Genomic DNA, 17449 nt, shown 5'->3' on the forward strand with positions numbered 1-17449 from the left:
CAATGAGGTTGTGTAATGTCCTTTCAAAACCTGACTGGACATGAACCTGGGCAACCTGCTCTAGTTGTCCTTGCTTTGAGCAGGGGGTTTGACCTGATTATTCTCAGAGGTCCCTTCTGAATCTGTGGTCCTGTGATCTACAGCCTGACGCCAGGAGGAAAAAGCCAATGTTAACAAAATTCTTTCTTAGTGGGTACCTTCAACTACAACAAAATCTACCATTTCATCCTGTGGCATGAAAAAGAGCAGCCTTTACAGTCACAAAGCACATACTGCAAATACAAACTTGGAAGGTTTTTCTATCTTACTGATGCAGAACTGCAGCAAAGACATAAATTCAAAGGATAGTTCAAGCCTTAATCATGGAAGAATCAGAATATGACTCACCTTGGATCATGAGACCCAGGCAAAAAGGTGGGACCAGTAATCAACACCACAAACTTGAGGCAAAGATGCACTTTAGCCAGAATAAGCCATTGTGTTCATTGATGTAAAGTCTTGAGCTCTTCAGATTTTTACCTGTATCTTTAGCTATATTATGAAATACTATGGCAAACTACACTACTTATTGTGATTGCTTTGTCTGCATGTTAAACATGAAGTATGCAAGCAGCTACATTCAAATTAAGGTACCTTTAGTTACTCAAACACCAAGACCTTCAAATTACTACTTAACACAGATATAGCTACTGACACCTACTTAAACATAAAACTTAGAGTAGTAACAAGCAAATAAACAAAAAAAAAAAAAAGCATGCAAAGAATTATTTCCCTTACTAGCTTTATGTAAGGCATCTCTTATTTTTCCTGTTTGGGGCAAGTTGGTATAATACTTGAGAAGCAAAAGAGAGCCACTGCAACCTGTGCAGGTTAAAAGGGGGGCGAAGGGGGGAAGAGCAAGACAGCACAATCAGAGCTATCAGAAGAAGGTGGGATGATGGGGCAGAAAGCACTAGTTAGACCAGAATGAATCTTTATGGAACTGCGGTCTGCTAGGCTGCAAGACCTGCCAGGCAAGTCCTGTTGGCCCGATGTGGAGAGCATAACCAGCACAAGTCACCTAAGTTGCCTTCTAAATTGCTATTAATTTCTCTTTAAACAAACAAACTTATTAGATATGTCGTGGACTTTAGACCATGGCAAATGTAGAGTTTTGTTCTTTTAAAGAACGTTAGAAAAAGTTGAAAACGTGCAACCTCTCACTCTTTTTCCCTGTAAGCTTATGTACCAAAGGGAAAGGTAAACATCCTTTTATAAAAATTTTGTAGCCCTGGGCTACAGACGCTACAGACCTGCTATTTAGGCAGGGACAGGGTGACAGCTGTTTGATTTTTCAGTGCATTTTGGATTTGTTTGCAGGAAGCAAATTAAATAAAATATTTTCTCCTTAAAAGAGCACTCTGAAAGCACGCCCTCTGTCACAGTGAAATTACTGCATCATAACAATAACCTGAGCTGGCTTTGTAGAGTCAACTGTCTAGCAGCAGAATCTACCCAGGGGCAGTATCGCGAACTACAATACTATCACTACAGTTTCCTTTTGAGTCACTGGTAATGGTATGCATTACTAATTTGATCCTGTTGCTCCTCTTTCCAGATGTGAAATTCCCTGTGATACCAAAGAGTCATTCATAAGGTACTTCACCTCACTCAGCTGTCAAGGTGGCTCAAAATTACAGCTACCATATCATACAGCCTTAAAAAGCTAACAGGTACAGGACAAAAGCAGATCCTCCCAGTCAGGTTTCAGGGCAAACAATGCCCAGAGTTCATAGCCCTAAGTAAAGGGATACTTTGCAGATCGTGTAATCAACACCAAAAAACAGTACACCCAAACCAACTGTGTGAAAAATCCCATCAGGGTAATGGTCTATGCAAAGTAAACGACTTGTGAAACAGCAGTCCTGTTTCCTCCAGAGAGACGACTACCTTTTCCAAAGCAGGGGGAATGGTTGAAATGTGCTTTGCAGCCTCAGCTGTTAACTCTGAGAATCTTGATCGAAACAGAAGAAACATACGATGCAAACTAGTTGGCCTAGTGCAAGCTGGCTAAAACAAACTAATGATCAATAAGCCATCGTACAGGACCAACCACAGCACTCCCACAGTTTCCATTCAACTGTTCGGCCACATACGCAGAGCTGCGCGCTGCAACACCACAGGAATCAAACTTCCTTCTCGATACAACAGCAATCGAGTCCAGAAAAATACGAATACTGAGGAAACTGGTCAAAGACTTCACTGGAAAAAAAAAAGTGAGTTATTTGGAAAGCCAAAGGCTTTGGAAAGTTCTACCATATGGAAGACTCTGATCCTACTTAGTCTAGATTTCCAAGTCAGGCCAGTGCAAAATACGGCTTTAAAGAGCAAGTAACTGGTGGCTTGTAGCAACGCATCTGCTCAGGAAGCGATGGCCATTTCCTCTACTTTTAAGATTTGTAGACTGCAAGCTTCCTGTATAATTTCAAGGAAACCAGAGCATCTAGAAGCTTTTCAGATGTTCTTCCCAAAAAACATAGCTGCAGAAATAATATGACATATTCAGTATTCTTACAAAAAATATGCCAGGACTGTGGAATACCAAGTCTTTCTGGGGACAGTGGAAAAACTCAACAGTATTTAGTTATTACCTACTGCACAAGGGACTGGAGAGGCTACCTAGCAATGAAAAGATGCTAGTTGGAAGTCTCATGTCCATTTTTAACTGCAAGTTTTAAGTTACTGTGTATCTTGGGACTCTAAACTTTTCAGAGGGCTTACAAGAGGCTCTTTCAGGTAAAAGACAAGCAGAACACCGAAAATTGGATTGCACAGAGGGAGAGCAATTTCTCATATGAAGCTGATAAAGCACTTACATCATAGCTACTGAGGCAACAAATCTAGGGTTGTCTGGTACCAATTAAATTCTCTGAAGTGCCTTTAGGTTGATCAAATACAGGAACCAGAAAACCAGGGCCAGAAGTGAGCAAACATTACTTTTTCTTTAAACAAGATGTGGACCTTGCCTAAAACTCCAAGTGAGAGTTTGCATTCACCTCTCTCTACGTATGAAGCCTGATTAAATAGCATGGTGAACAGACCTGATCAGCCTCCAAGCATTCAACTACTTAGCTCTAGAACTGTACCATCAGGACTGAGCACAGGCAAAGGTTACAGCCAAAAGGGTACATATGAAGAAAAGCTGCCAGAGTGACTATAGCTAAGAACTAAGACTGTGCTTTTCAGAAAGTGTGCTGGGTTTAAAAAAAAACCAAAACCATAATTACACAACTGAGCAAGGAAATTGTTTTCCCGGTGTTCAAATCTAACTGGGCTCAGAAAAACATGATTTTGCATATATCCTCTAAATAATGCATATTGATTCAAAAAAAAGTCAGATCTTCATCACTTTTTCCTCCTAACAGAAGCAAACTGCATGACTTTAATCACTGGCTGAAGGTTCGGGTCAAGAAAACCAACAATACCATTACTGGAAATCAAGATTCTCAACGTGATAAGACCACTCGTCTATCCCAGCTCTTGTCATTACCTTCTGCTTATCTAAATCAACTTCAGTTACTTTGCAGTTACCTCTTCATATTCTTCAGGTCTTGCCTAAGTTACTACAAAACGCTGTTGATGCTGTCTTGTTATACAGCTGAAGTTCTTCAGCCCAGCTCATGACAACAGTACAAATAATCACCACATAAAAGCAGTACTGGATGTATTTGGAAAACTCTTTAATTTTAGATTCTCTCTCTTAAATGGCCTACATGAGAAAGGCAAAAGGCCACTCTGCACATTTATTTACTGTCTCCCTACAGTGACCTCAGAACTGAGGAGCTTCTCTCCATTTGAAGGACACTGACCATTTAAATCTCTTCAACTCAGTCAACTCTGGACAGAAAAAACAGAGCTACTGAGCACCTGAATGACTCTAAGAACAGAAATACATATTCAAACAGTGTATTTTGAGTTTTCAAAAGTAGCATAATCTAAAAATCAACATCCACAAGCAATAAAACTGACTACTAATCAAATAGCTGCAGCATTATTCTCTCTTTCCCCCATACATCTCTGCACCATCCTCCAGTTCCAGTGGGTTAGTGCTGCCATATACCACAAAACAGAATCGAGTCATTGGACATTTAAGTTGCAGTGTGGAGAGGAAAACTTAATAATGAAAGGCATGCGAAGAATCAAAAAATAACTGGATACAGATGCAAGGGAGCAGATGGACAAACCTTTTAAAAGAAGCCTTAAATGTTTGCACCATTACATTTCAAGGACTTCTTTTAAACTTTTCACCCACACTACAAAAAAAGTGTCTTTACAACAAAGAAGCTATAACATAGACAAGAACTGTAAAAATATTTCTCCTTGGACTTTTTAGATATTATGTTCCTTTTTTTCAAATAATGGATTTTATAAAGGCTGGGAGAAAATGATGTTCAGTTACCACAAATTTAATAAAAATAACCTAATCATCAAACAATAAGAAGCTAATGATGCAGATTAACACAACAGCAAATTCCTGTATTCAGTTTTATGTTTCTGTTTATGCAAGTCTCATTATCAAAACAAGAGGCCACAGTAAGTTTGAAAAGCATGCTGGAAAGCACATGACAAGAATTCTAGCCGGGAAACAAGAATTCTAGCCGGGAACTTAAGCTCGTACTTTTGTTGCTATGATGCAGCAACTGATTCAAGCCAACAAGGCATCTTACCATAATTTAATTTACCACAGGTTATCCTGTACCAGTTCAACGACTCTTAAGAATTCAGTATGTGGCCACGTTGCAGGTCGCCAGTAAGCAGAAGTCCATTATCACAAAATCAGAAGCAACACCTTTAACAGCACTGTCACGAATTCAGTAATTAGCAGGAAAAAACAGCTTCTCTCATTAGATTATTCTAGCTGATACATGTCAAAGCAGCAGCAGAAAGTTTACTGTTCCTAATTTTGAAAAAAGTTTAGCTCTCTGGCATACGTTACTATTACAAAACAAATAATCCTCTTACACCTGCTGATAGCTGCAAAAAATACCTTGGATTTGTGGCTGACAGTCTCACTGGGAGTTTCGGTAGTACTTTTTACTGACATAAAACGGTCAGACTCGATACAAACAAATTTATTCAAATATTCTGAACAGCTGGCTCCAATACCTACCCTTCATCCTTAGTGCACAGACTAATATTCAATGTACCTTTCAATGAAATACTCAGGTTCCAGTTTTGAAATATGCTGCTGCAATGACAGTAACTAAGGCATCTCTTCCTATCTCTTCTCTCCTTCTTCACATTAAATAAAAAAATTCCACATCTCAGATCAAAAAGTTTTTCTCTACATTGGTAACAAATCGTAAAAATGACAGCAGACAAATCCTGGGGGAACAAAAAAAGACAAGAACAGACTTCAGAGTACTTCAATTTAAAACAGTGCTTCACTGCAGAGCAATTTATTTGGAGAGCACCAGTAAAGGGCTTGAACAACAGAGTTGTGAAAGAGGCTGTGGAAATGGACTTCTCCATTTCAAATACAGTACCATGTGTCACAAATGCAAGAGGATATTACGAACCTCAAAATTCCACTTTACAATTAAATGATTAATGTGAATACTCCTAAGTCTGTGGGAAGCAATAGGCACTCTAAGCACTTCACAGGCAACTTGTCACGATCTGCGGCGACAAGTGCCTTGGCTTACTCATGAAGCACTTGCCAAAAGTATTACAAATTACTCTTTCCACAGACAAAAAGAAATCTAGGCAAAAATAAATTTATTTAGGCTACAAAACTCCAGCTCTACCCAACAGGGTAAGAGCTTTGGTCAATACACTTCAAACATTGAATTCTACCTACTGGACTAAATCTTCTGTACTTTGCTCAAAGAAACCCTGCCTCAAAGCAAACCCAGGGAGTGACCAGACACTCAGATTTACCACACTGCTTTTGCAAAGTATCAGGAAAGGGTGGAACAGGCCACCTACTACGGTCTCTCTTCACCACAGCAGCCACCCAAACAACCCTTGGCCTTCCTACAGTGACGCACGGCGACACCACTAGTGGTTACGTGAACTCAGCTCCGTGTTTTAGCTTTTAAGGCTTAGTAGGTTATTAAAACATTCAAAAAGAATGTAAGCGATAAAGGGGGGGGGGAAGGCATGCTTCAGTGCTTCAGTATTTTCTCCCTCTGAAACAGATGAGGGACAAAAGGGCTTCTCCAGCCTGTAACAATCTTCTCAAATTCCAGAAGCCCAAGGTAGGCATCAAATGATCTTTAAATAGAGCCAAGACAATAGAATTACCTGGGCAAAGGCCCTGCTGTTGTCACATTCCCTTCTTACATTACTAGGTTAGAAGACCAAAGTATTAGGTTTGATGATACAAACATGCAAGAGGCTTAACAGACATTTATATTAACCACATCTGCATTTGAAAACATTTTTACAAATGTAAACTGAACTTCATAAGTCCTTCATGTTATATTAGTGTACACACAGGCTACAGTTATATCGCTTTCCTAGTGAAGCTGTTGCTAGGAGGAACAACAACTGAATTTTATGCCAGAGACAAGCACAGGAAAGAAAAATGGATATGAAAGAAGAACGCATTTGGAAAGGAAACTGGCAGTTACCAGAGTTGGAGTTCTGCCAAGCCATCTATATATATTTATGCATATCAAAATAGAATGTGTTCAGGTACAAAACTTCAAGAGGCCATATTTCTAATATAATGCCTTCACACATGGTACACGGTGGTACAGAACCCTACCTGACAGACTCTCATGCTGCTTACCACCCACACCGTTGGTCTCTCCCAGGTCTCCCCAAATGCACTCAAATACACCTCAAGCCTCACGTTTCTACATGTCCCTGGGTCAGATTCAGAACTGACTTTCTCTTTGCTCTGCCCTGCCTACAGCCATCTGAGCATCACTGTTCCTTCTTGAGAGTTTCAGTCAAGCTGCTGCCCTTTCAGTCACTCTTTCAGGAGGCTGCGCCAACTCCTGTTTTACATGCAGCATAGAAAGTCTTAAAAACACAATACTCTAAGTTCTTTCACTACCTTATCCTTTTTCCTAATACTAAGACTAAACAGTTATCTGCATATGCCTTTCAGATCTAAAAGGCTATGATAAGAAAGGTGGACTAAATACCTTCTATAGGAAAGGACGCTGCTTCATACACTATCACTACCAGATTAACGTGTTGCTCCAGAAGCGGCAGAAGTACCGAAGCCCAGTTTCCCAAAAACTTGTTGTCTAACCTCTTTCTCCTCAACGGGCTGGACAAGATATGCTGGCACTGTGGCAAATCCAAAACCATCAATGCACTGATTGGACATGCAGTAGATGTCAAACGATGCACAATGGCCAAATCTGCCTATGTTACCTTCAGCTGGGGCACAAACTTGGGTGTCTCTGTCCTCCGCTCAGCTGCCAGTTTTCACGAAACTCTTGAGGACACACCATTATGTCTCAAATCTGAATCATCTGGTCAATCGCAGACAAATTTGCAAGGAGGCAAATCAGAAGTGTGGGAGGGGCAAAAGAATAGCTGTTAAACGAGTAGCTTAATCCCATCAGCAAACTACACTTAAACACTGTCACATTTATCAACACAGATAATAAAATACCCAAGTCACCGTATTACGCTAAAATGGTGTTCAATGGTGACCCTAAACACCACACTCAAACATAACTGATGCTTAAATTAACCAAAAATACCTATTCTTAATTTTAATTTTTTTTCCAGTTCTGGCAAGCAAACACAGACACTACAGACTTTCACAGAAATTGCACATGCTTGTAACTTCATAATGCTAGAAAACAAATGACACTAAATTAAAAAACCTCAGACAAAATCCTCCTTTTTGCCACCAAAAACCACATCCACAAGTATTCATGCTATTATGCTAATGATTCAACTTCCCAGAACCTGCTTCCTCCCAAACAGTAACAGCGCTGGCCCTTGGTCTTAGAACACCATTTCTGTTTTTAGTTCTCCATAAGTGAGAAGCAGTAATAAAGCTATTAATCTTTAATATTAATTTTCTTATTAAAGCTATTAATCTTTCCTCTACCTTTTTACTTAAATTATGAAAGGTGAATCTCTAAGCTAGTTTAAATAGGGACGATTCCTTAACTTTTAGAACTATAATGTTTAAACAAGAAGTTTTCAGATCACATTGTATGACTCAAAACAAGTAACGCCATTGACAGTATCCTGCAAAGTAAGTATTTTTGAAAAGACACAATGAAAGTATTTAAGAAAAAAACAAAAACCCCTAGCACTGCTGTTTTATTAAATCTCAAAGACTTTAATTTTCTGTCTTCTAATAGAACTAAAAGTTCCCTTCTTCTTTACATAGAGGCAGGGAAATTGCATCTTTTCTACTCTATTCTGTCCAGGAAACAGAATCACTGAGTTGTCCAATTCAGTTCTGAATCAAGTTCCGTTGTGAATGAAATTGTTTGATTTGATTTCAGCTTGCACTAATGAAGCTGTCAACCCTCTTAAGAGTCCCTTCTTAATTCTTCAATAGCTTTAAAACAACTGAGACAAAACCAGCAAAGTGTGAAGTTGAACGACTGATATTTTTAGTATTATTCCCCATTCTCTCTTTACATGTTTTATAACAGAAGGTATAGCTGTGCACTGAGACAAAATCTTCCCTAAACTCTCTACCATGATACTAATCTCTTTCCTCAACTGCTGCTTCACTTAAATGTTTAGTACTTTGGACTGTTCAACACTGAACAACTTCTGCATTTTGTTGGCTCTTCATGCAGCTTAAGTACTTTCGACGTGCTTTGCAATTGTCTCTGTAGCTGACAAACTCAAACAGAATGCATACAAAACTTCAGAGGAACCCCACTGCTAAGCTTTCATCAAAATGAATGCTGGTCTTTTTATTCCTTTAACACCCAGTTTTCAGTTTATGATAACCCTTTGTTCTCCCCTTATGCTTAGTTTTCTTCTCTAAAGGAACTTTGCAGAAGGCACTTTTCCAATCTAAACAACGTTAACCAGCTAATAAAATAGTAAGAAAAGGTGGAAGAAGTCTACTTCAGTGACATTTTATTCACATACGAGAGCCCTATTCTGCACAGGACTTCTCCCTTAAATTGGCACCATAAGCAGTAGTTCAACAAATACATTAAGGCTGGCACTGTCACCAAAAGATGCAGTTCCTTCCTCTTTCCCTTTTCTATTTGTACCCACCTTCTTTTACCATACCCACAAAATGAACTGAGTCAGGGACTGTGTTTTGTAAGTCACCCACTACTGGAGTGGGTAGTTTTAGTGTGGATTGGGGCCATGAACAAGATCACCACTTAATCATCAAAATCGTTGGCCAATACAACTGAAGCAGCAGCAGTAGGATAAGTCTGAAAGGCTGGGACTGGCTTTCTTCAGAAGCATTCCGTGCTTGAAATGCTTGTGCAGGGAGAGTAAAAAAAAATAAAAAATATACAGTCTCATATGCAGAATCTCTGACAGGTGTCACGGAACTTTTTTAGAAATGTGAACATATTAGCCTTATTTATTTCAGTAACTGCATATACAAATGGCTGGACTATTACCCCAACTGTGGTGACTGCAACAGCAGTGCAATTACATGCCTACGCAATCCACGTTTGGCATGTCATCTTGAGCATTAGAGTTTATATTCCACTGTAATAAATGCAAGCAGATTACATATCTTGGAGCTGTATTTTGGCTCAGTTCACACTGGAAAGTTACACCACTAAGCTTATATTCCATAAAGGATTTACTAACTACCCTGTCTAATTAAGGTTGCACAACCCTTCCATTTTTAAGATCCTGTTTTCGGCGGCTTAAAACCTTGCCAAATTAACCTCTGGCAAGACTTCTCTGTCCCTCACACCCATGACAGAGAAAGGGAAGGTGACATATTCTGTTCATCTGTTTGAGTTTCATTCTAAAAAAGTAATTTCCCAGAACAAAATGACAGAGAAAATAGGGTTAATCTACATTAAACATCCAATTTTTTCTCCATTTTTCTTGAAAAGCTCTAAAATCTCTATGCTTTAGAACAGTTATATTAAATGAGAATGAGAAATTGCATCTCTGACAGAAAGGCATCACGTCTGATACGTTCCAATACAGACACGATCACATTGTCGAAGTGAAATAAAATTCCTCCTTTGTACACTCTGCAAAGAATTTGTGGACAAAGATTTTAACTCCCTAAGATTTAGCTTCTCCAAAACAGAGTGGGACAAAAGCTTTCCTGCAGTTACTTCACATGGTTCCTAAAAGCCTAACATCAAGAAAAACAACAAGAAAAGGTACAAAGAACGGAGACATCGTTCAGGTATTTTTAGTCATATTCTTTCAGGCACTCAACCAGCAACGAAGGGAGAAGTAAGATGACTAGCATGAATAGATACGCTAAAAACAAAGGCCCAGAAAAACTAGGAAGGATGAAAACACATCCTAAATATAGCAAACTCAGACATAAGCAGGAATAGAACTCGGAATTCCCAAAACTATGTCTTTCTTTGGCTGTTAGCACATAAGCTAATTCAGAAGGATCCCACAGCCATTCCCAGACTTAAAAGTAAATAATCACACCTTTCTGTATAGTTATTCCTCAATAATTTCATCTTTACTATTCTTAGGCAGATGTGACAGATTTGGTATTCTTGCAATAGTTTTTGTATCATCCAGAGTAGGTGAAACAGGAGCAGACGCTAACACTCTAAAGAAAAAAAAAAAAGGGTACATAAATAGTAACAGACAATAAAAACATCACTAGCAAAAAACCTAACAGTGTGTGCTTTTAGTCTAAGTTTTGTGGAAGAAAGCAGTAGCTTTCTAAAAACAAAATTTGGAAAGCAACTCAATATCTAATCTTTTGGAATGATCCCTTATAGTTAAACGATTCAACGAAAGATAAGCTTTACTGCTTTTGACGCGTTGCTGACACTAGATGAACTACAAAGAAGTATGGTAAAGCCTGTAACTCATATTCCAAAAAGGAGAAACAGGAATTTCCTGGTGTGATTTTATATATTATTAAAATAGGACAAGGGTCACTGAATAGTACCCTTTACACGCAGACACATCACTTGTACAAAGAAGTTGACAGTAAGTTCACTGTACTGCTTACCTCCTCTTACGCAAAGGCACAATGAGCCTTTGCTCTGAGGCCACAGTAGAAACAGCTCCAATGTCCCCAACTCATTCAACTCTGACCTTTTCCTATCAAGACAGCTCACAAATTACACACAAACTTCCTCTTACAAACAGCAAAATAAATCAAAAGATCCCTGCTTGATCTTAGCATAAACTACATATCAGAGAAAGCTGCATCTAAGCCAGGGATTACCTAGAAACTCAACACAGCCATAGCATAAGCTGAAAGTTTCTGTGTTGTGTGTTGCTATCCAAACCTACTGAGACACATCAGGTATTTCTGCACATTCAAAAAAAAACACAAAACAACAACTTTGTTTCTCCATTTCACACACTGCCTGACCTCAAAAACACAAGCTGTTTCCCCCTTGCCCCTCTCTGCCCAGTCCTGAGCAGTAACCAGACCCAAAATCAAAATATTGCCGGTTAAAAATCACACTGTAGAAACAGAGGAGCGTAAAAAGCAAATGCAGGGTTAGAGGCACAGATAGGTCTCCTGAAATAACACCTCCTGCCTTATCTGAGGAAAAAAAATTATCTCATCTGCTGTTCTCCAGCTTCTGTTGCACTTCCTGCCCAAGGAGAGGGGCCAACTTGTCATGAGAAGCAGCACAGACAGTACACGCTGTCTGCACCGAGGAAGTGTTGTCACAGCAATTCCACCTGTATCTTTTACAGTTCTGGAAGACAAAAATATTCACATTCTTAGAAGATTAGAGGAGTTGAGGCTGTTGATTGATGAAACGGAAACAAAGAAGAATTTGAATTAAAGAAAAAAAAGTATGACTGCTGAAAATTACAGTCACTGCTTAATCATACATACAAATCAGTCAATAAATTTTAAATCACTTGAGGGGAGAGGAGGGAGGACACAACCAAAAATCCAAATCTCAATTTTACTTTACTTGGTTGAATAACAAAGAACGAATCAAAGGGAATTCTCCTCTCTTAACAAAACTGGAATATTCTTACAGACACTAGTTAAATGCCACCTTCCCAGCTACCACAGAACAGCAACAGGCAAAATCGTAGGATTAGTTCACTCTTCATTAAGCACTGCATCATTATACTAGTAAGCATATTCACACCACTAAGACTTTTTGTGTGTGGCTAACAGAGGCGTATTACTCTTCCTTTCATCAGTCCACAGCCCAGCAACCTGTCCAACATTATTACAAGACTGTATATGTTGGCACGAGGCTGAAACAGAAGGGTTTGTCAAGTTGTTCTCTTCACTGCTGGAGTACCAAATACTCCAAGCACAAGTCTCCAGGAAACTCCCTCTCAAGATGCACACAACCCTGCTGACCACTTGCACCACTTCTCTCCTCTGGTGCTCTGACAGGCAGAGGAGCGCTGAGGGTTGCTGCGAAGAGAGGACGCTCATCCTCCACCAGCTCCTCCCTGTCCCCAGCCAGAGGTACAGGCTGGGCACACACCACCGCACCCTGCAATGGGATCGAGCTGTGCAGAGCAGAGTGAAGCACAAGATTAGCTAACATCATGGGGATCAGGACTGCATTGCTAGCCTGTCGTAGAGACTTCCAACTGCAACACCACAACAACACTATCATAAGCTGATGCCAACTTCTGCATTTAGACCGCAGAAGACAACAAAACAGTTTGTCTAAGCACATTTAAGGGAAACAAGTTTTTCTCTAGCAGCCATATTTTTAGCTATATGATTAGATATAGGGATATTAAACTTGAGTCTGCAATAGTTACTTGCCCAAAAAAGTTCAAATCTAGAAGATGGTTGCTTTAAAACTAGTTTCGTAGGTGAGGAGGAGGTCAGCAGAAATTCACCACTGTGGATAGGCTCCATCTCCCCCCCATTACATCTACTGCACTGTTTAGTGGTTTCTAGTTTACTTGTATATTAAATAACAGATTATAGTGTAGGGAAAAAGAGGTACTTGCCAACAAAGGATCAAGCACTCTCAAGTTTGCTTTTTTTAGAATGCATCTTTCAACAAATGCAGGAAAATATTTAGAAGTGTTATTCAAAGGTGCCTTTCAAATCACACTAAAATGCAGATTCGAGTGTCCTCACCAAACAGTTTCTATGACAAGAGCAATACATTTATACAAAAAATCTTAAAAAAGAAGGCTTAGAAGAGTTATAGGAAGGCTTTTCTGAAAGCATATAAAAATAAAATAACATTGCTAAACTATCTGAACGTTCTTCATAAAAAGACACTCGCTCTTCCTTTTCATAAGAAACATTACGGAGTTCAAGAGAACAACACAGATATTTATCATACTCTGCCCTTTAAAAATCAAAGGCAACCAATTATACCCAAGTTCTCCCTCATACTCGGATCTTAAGAAGAAAAAGATTAGGGAAAAGACAGTGACCTTTACAATTTCTCTTCCCTGTTCCTTCCTTTATTTTGCTTGTCCAGTTATGCACTATCTCTTTACGTAACATCAAGTGCATCTGCAAACAGAAACACCTACGTTTACGAAAAAGCACAGATTAAAACTGCTGATATAGACACAGGTCATGTAATTTCTGTGACAAATCCTCTAGGATCCTAGCATGAAAACGCAGGTTTATGCGGGGGCGGGGAGGAGAAGGGCAGACCTAGTTCATGAGTATTCCTCAGCTTTTCCAGTTTTATTCAATAAAACATACCGACAATTATGCAACAGCAGCAAAGTCCAGAAGGAAAACCTAGCACTCACCATATTTTCTTCATTTGGTGTTGAGCTCTCTCCTACACAAACTTACAGAGGGAAAAAAAAAGTCCGCCCTGAATCTACTTCGCAGGCTGAGTTTAAGTCCCTAATTACAAATGGTTTATGTCACTTCTCAACCAATAGATGACCCAAGGGGAAAGGAAGGGGAAAAAAGTAAACAAATTAAAAAACTGAAACACATCTTCAACACAACTGAAGCAAAACACTACCTCAAATTAAAAGTCAAGTAAACTTATTTAGCTGGTTACTCTCTCAATCAAGAAGAAAAAACAAACAAAAAAAATCAACTTGTCAACTGCTCTACTACTCAAAAGAAAAATCCTTAACTTCCTCAATGAACCCATGTATACCAATCTTGTACTTATTTTTGCGAAGATGCAACGTATCGAAGCCTATCCTTGACTTAGTTTTTGAAATTGAAAACAGAAAAATTCTAGAGCAATGTCTCTTTCAGATGCACCACTGCAAGTCTTATAGACACCAACTCTAACAAAGTAGTATATCAGTTCTGAATTAGTTATGTTGTACTCCATAAATTATAAAGAGGGGACCTAGTGACAGTCTTTTATAAATCTATCAGTCTGGAAACAGACACATAAATTACTGTGTTTAAATATGTTGAAGCCAGAAAGATATGCTTTCCAGGGCGGTTCTGCATGTGGTGGTGAGCACTGATGAGGGTAAAGAAAGAACAAAGAAATAAGCTATTCTTGCTATTTTGTAGCTTTCAGTATAAAACATGTTAATGTCTTCATACCAATAAAATATATTTAAACTGAGACTTTGTACAAGCATTTGCTTAAAATCCTCCCCAAAACAAAAGCCGTGCTTTGTAGTGAAAAGCGAAAAGAAGGGCCTCCTTACCCATACATCATCCCAGAAAACACTTCTGTGTAGCTGTTTGTAAATGATACTTCAAAAAAACATACTACGACATTTCAAGACTGTAAAACAAAGGATTTCAAATTGTCAAGATACATCAGCAACACCAATCAACAGATGCTTCGGGACAACTCTAGGATATGCAGATCATGCTAAGACCACTTTCCAAGCAATAGGCAAAAGAAACCACACAGTTCTGCAGTCAGCAGTAAAACTATTCCAAGGAAATTGCTTTCAAAAATTGACAACCATATCATCATGGGACAATGGCTTGAATTTTAACCAGCACATTCAATATACACAGCAAATCCCTGGGGTCACATGCTGTATGACTTCAACATTACCATCATGCCCATAAACTTTCCCATTTCCAATTAATAATACACACAACACCTTGAAAGTCAATCCTCCCTTCTGAAAGGCCTTTGTGCTTTAAGGCATAAAACAGACTTTCAAAAATATACCTGCCGCTGCAAATACTATGTGGACTTCTTTTAATGAGCAAATATAAACATATAAAAAGATTTTTAAAACAGCGTATCTGGAAAAGCTTGAGCCGTACCAGGCAAGGCAATTTTGAAGCAGTGCAACGTTGCGACAGTTCTAGCCCAATAGATCAGAATCTAGCTTGCTGCTGCCACCATCTCCTTAAGAAGAACTGGAAGCTCACCTAGAGTATCCACAGAAACTTTGTGCATCTCGGAAAGGCACACGACAGGGTACCAGAAAGCACATTACCACAGAGGCTTCAGCTCTTGTAGCCTAACAAAAAGAGCGTTCCATCTGGGTCAATACTGACTTTCTGACTAACCAGGAGTCTGACCAGACTCCAGAGCTGTGTGCTGCCATTCCTTTTTTCCTTGTTTACATGGACAAGACCTGCGGGTGCAGCCTGGGCAGGAGAGAGGGAAAGAATTTTAGGAGGGCTGTTCATGTTTTGCACTCAGTTGATTCATTTCTTCCCCCTTCCAAGGTCTAAGCACATACAAAGAATTGATGGCTGTTTTCCTGCACAAAGTGCAGTGGCCAGGATGAAAATCAGTGCATTTGAGGACAAGACTAGAGCCTTCCTTAATATTTCAGTTCAGTTCATCACCTTGATGAGCCTATGAATACTAACCAGCAAAAATATTTTCAATAACTGCAAAGCAAGCATGCAGAGGGGAAAAACCCTACAGATTCTGTAATTAGCTCTGCTAACAGAAAATGAAGAGTCATATAGTTGAGAAACACTGTGTTATCTGAAGCAACAAAAAAGACAGTTGCTGTTGCAAAGAACAGAAGAACTACTCTTCTGACACAAGCTTCCCGTCAAACTTCTTAGCCTTGTGTCCTGATAGTTTTAAGTGGAGATGGTTTAGAGACGCATAGACTTAATAAAGAAAAGTTTGGCTCTATCAGCTACATGCGCAGCACAAATCAACCTTCTTTTGAGGAGATGTACCTTTTTCATGTAACACTAAAGCAAAGCGATCAAGATACTTAGGAAAAGTCATGTTTCTGATTATGCCTAAGACAAAATACTGATGGAGAAACTCTTATTTAACACATAATAAGGTTGTACCTACGATTTAAAAAAAATAATTCAGTACACCCAGCATCTCAAACCAGAAATACAAAGCATCTGTGTAAGAAACCTGAAAGAAAAACATCCCACGTACCCATTACGTTTACATATTTTCCTACATGTCCCCAAAATAAAACATCTGTGGTTTAACACTTATTTACGTCTTTATATAGGTACATTTTAATTAATAAGGCATTCTTACCTGTATATCCTGCCCACCAGCCCCAGGAAGCCACCATAGCTAAAAGCCACTTAAATAATACTCCTTCGATATACCAGAAGCTTTTACTATCCAACACTCGGAGAGGCTGCAGCATAATTAAATACAAGACGTAGGACGGAATAGCAACCAGGTTATTGGCGACCATAAAAGCGAACCTGAGGAGTGCTTTCAGACAGGTATAGCCCACCCGCTGGGCCTGCTCTAGAGTCACGGCCATTCTCTCCACAGCGGAGGGTGCGGGACCGTCCTACGGGGAGAGGGAAACAAAAAATAAAGGCACAGGTAGCGCTTTCCGAGCGGCGTGAGGCGAGGCGAGGGTGCCTGCCCGCCCGCCGGCTCCAGACCCAGCCCGCTCCCGCCTCCGCCGTTAGTCACCGGGGAAGGGAACTACCCCGGCTGCAGGGAGGGCACGATGGCAGCCCACGAGGGCACGATGGAACCCCCGACCGCCGCCTCAGCGGGGGCCACCTCTCCTCAGCGACCTCCGGAGACCCCCTGCCCGCAGCTCCCCTGAGGGGGACGCGCGCGCGGTCCCAGCCGGCCTCCATCTTCCCCCCCCCGCCCCGAAAGGTCACGAGTGCCAACACGGCTGCCGGGGGCCTCTCCCCCCGCCCCAGCTGCTGACAGGAGCCGGGGCCCGCGGGCGGCGCTGAGGGGAGCGGGCGGCGGCGGGCCCGGCCGCGGGACTCACCTCCGGCAGGGCGGTGGAGCGGCGGCGGAAGCGGCGGCAGGGCTGGGGGAGCTGGGCCCGGCGGCGGCGGCGGCAGTCCCGGCTGGCAGCGGCGGCTGGCGGCGGTTCATGGACCCGGAGGTGACTGGCCCGGCCGCGGCAGCGCTACTCGCCCTGCGGCTCCCTGCGGAGAGAGGGGGGCGGGCGGCGTGAGCGCGGGGGCCGGCGAGCGGGGAGGCGGGAGCGCCGCGCCGGGCGG

General features: G+C 40.8%; 1 protein-coding gene across 1 annotated transcript in view; it reads right to left on the reverse strand.

The window, feature by feature from the left end:
- LPGAT1 (lysophosphatidylglycerol acyltransferase 1) overlaps positions 1 to 16737 on the reverse strand; it is a 60655-nt gene extending 43918 nt beyond the window's left edge. The window contains exon 1 of the mRNA XM_086629238.1: positions 16500 to 16737. Coding sequence (XP_086485364.1) covers positions 16500 to 16737 — 238 coding nt within the window. The remainder of the gene's footprint in view (positions 1 to 16499) is intronic.
- Positions 16738 to 17449: the final 712 nt, after the last annotated feature.

This window comes from Tauraco erythrolophus, chromosome 2 (assembly GCF_009769465.1).
Source record: "Tauraco erythrolophus isolate bTauEry1 chromosome 2, bTauEry1.pri, whole genome shotgun sequence".
Taxonomy (NCBI): Eukaryota; Metazoa; Chordata; class Aves; order Musophagiformes; family Musophagidae; genus Tauraco; species Tauraco erythrolophus.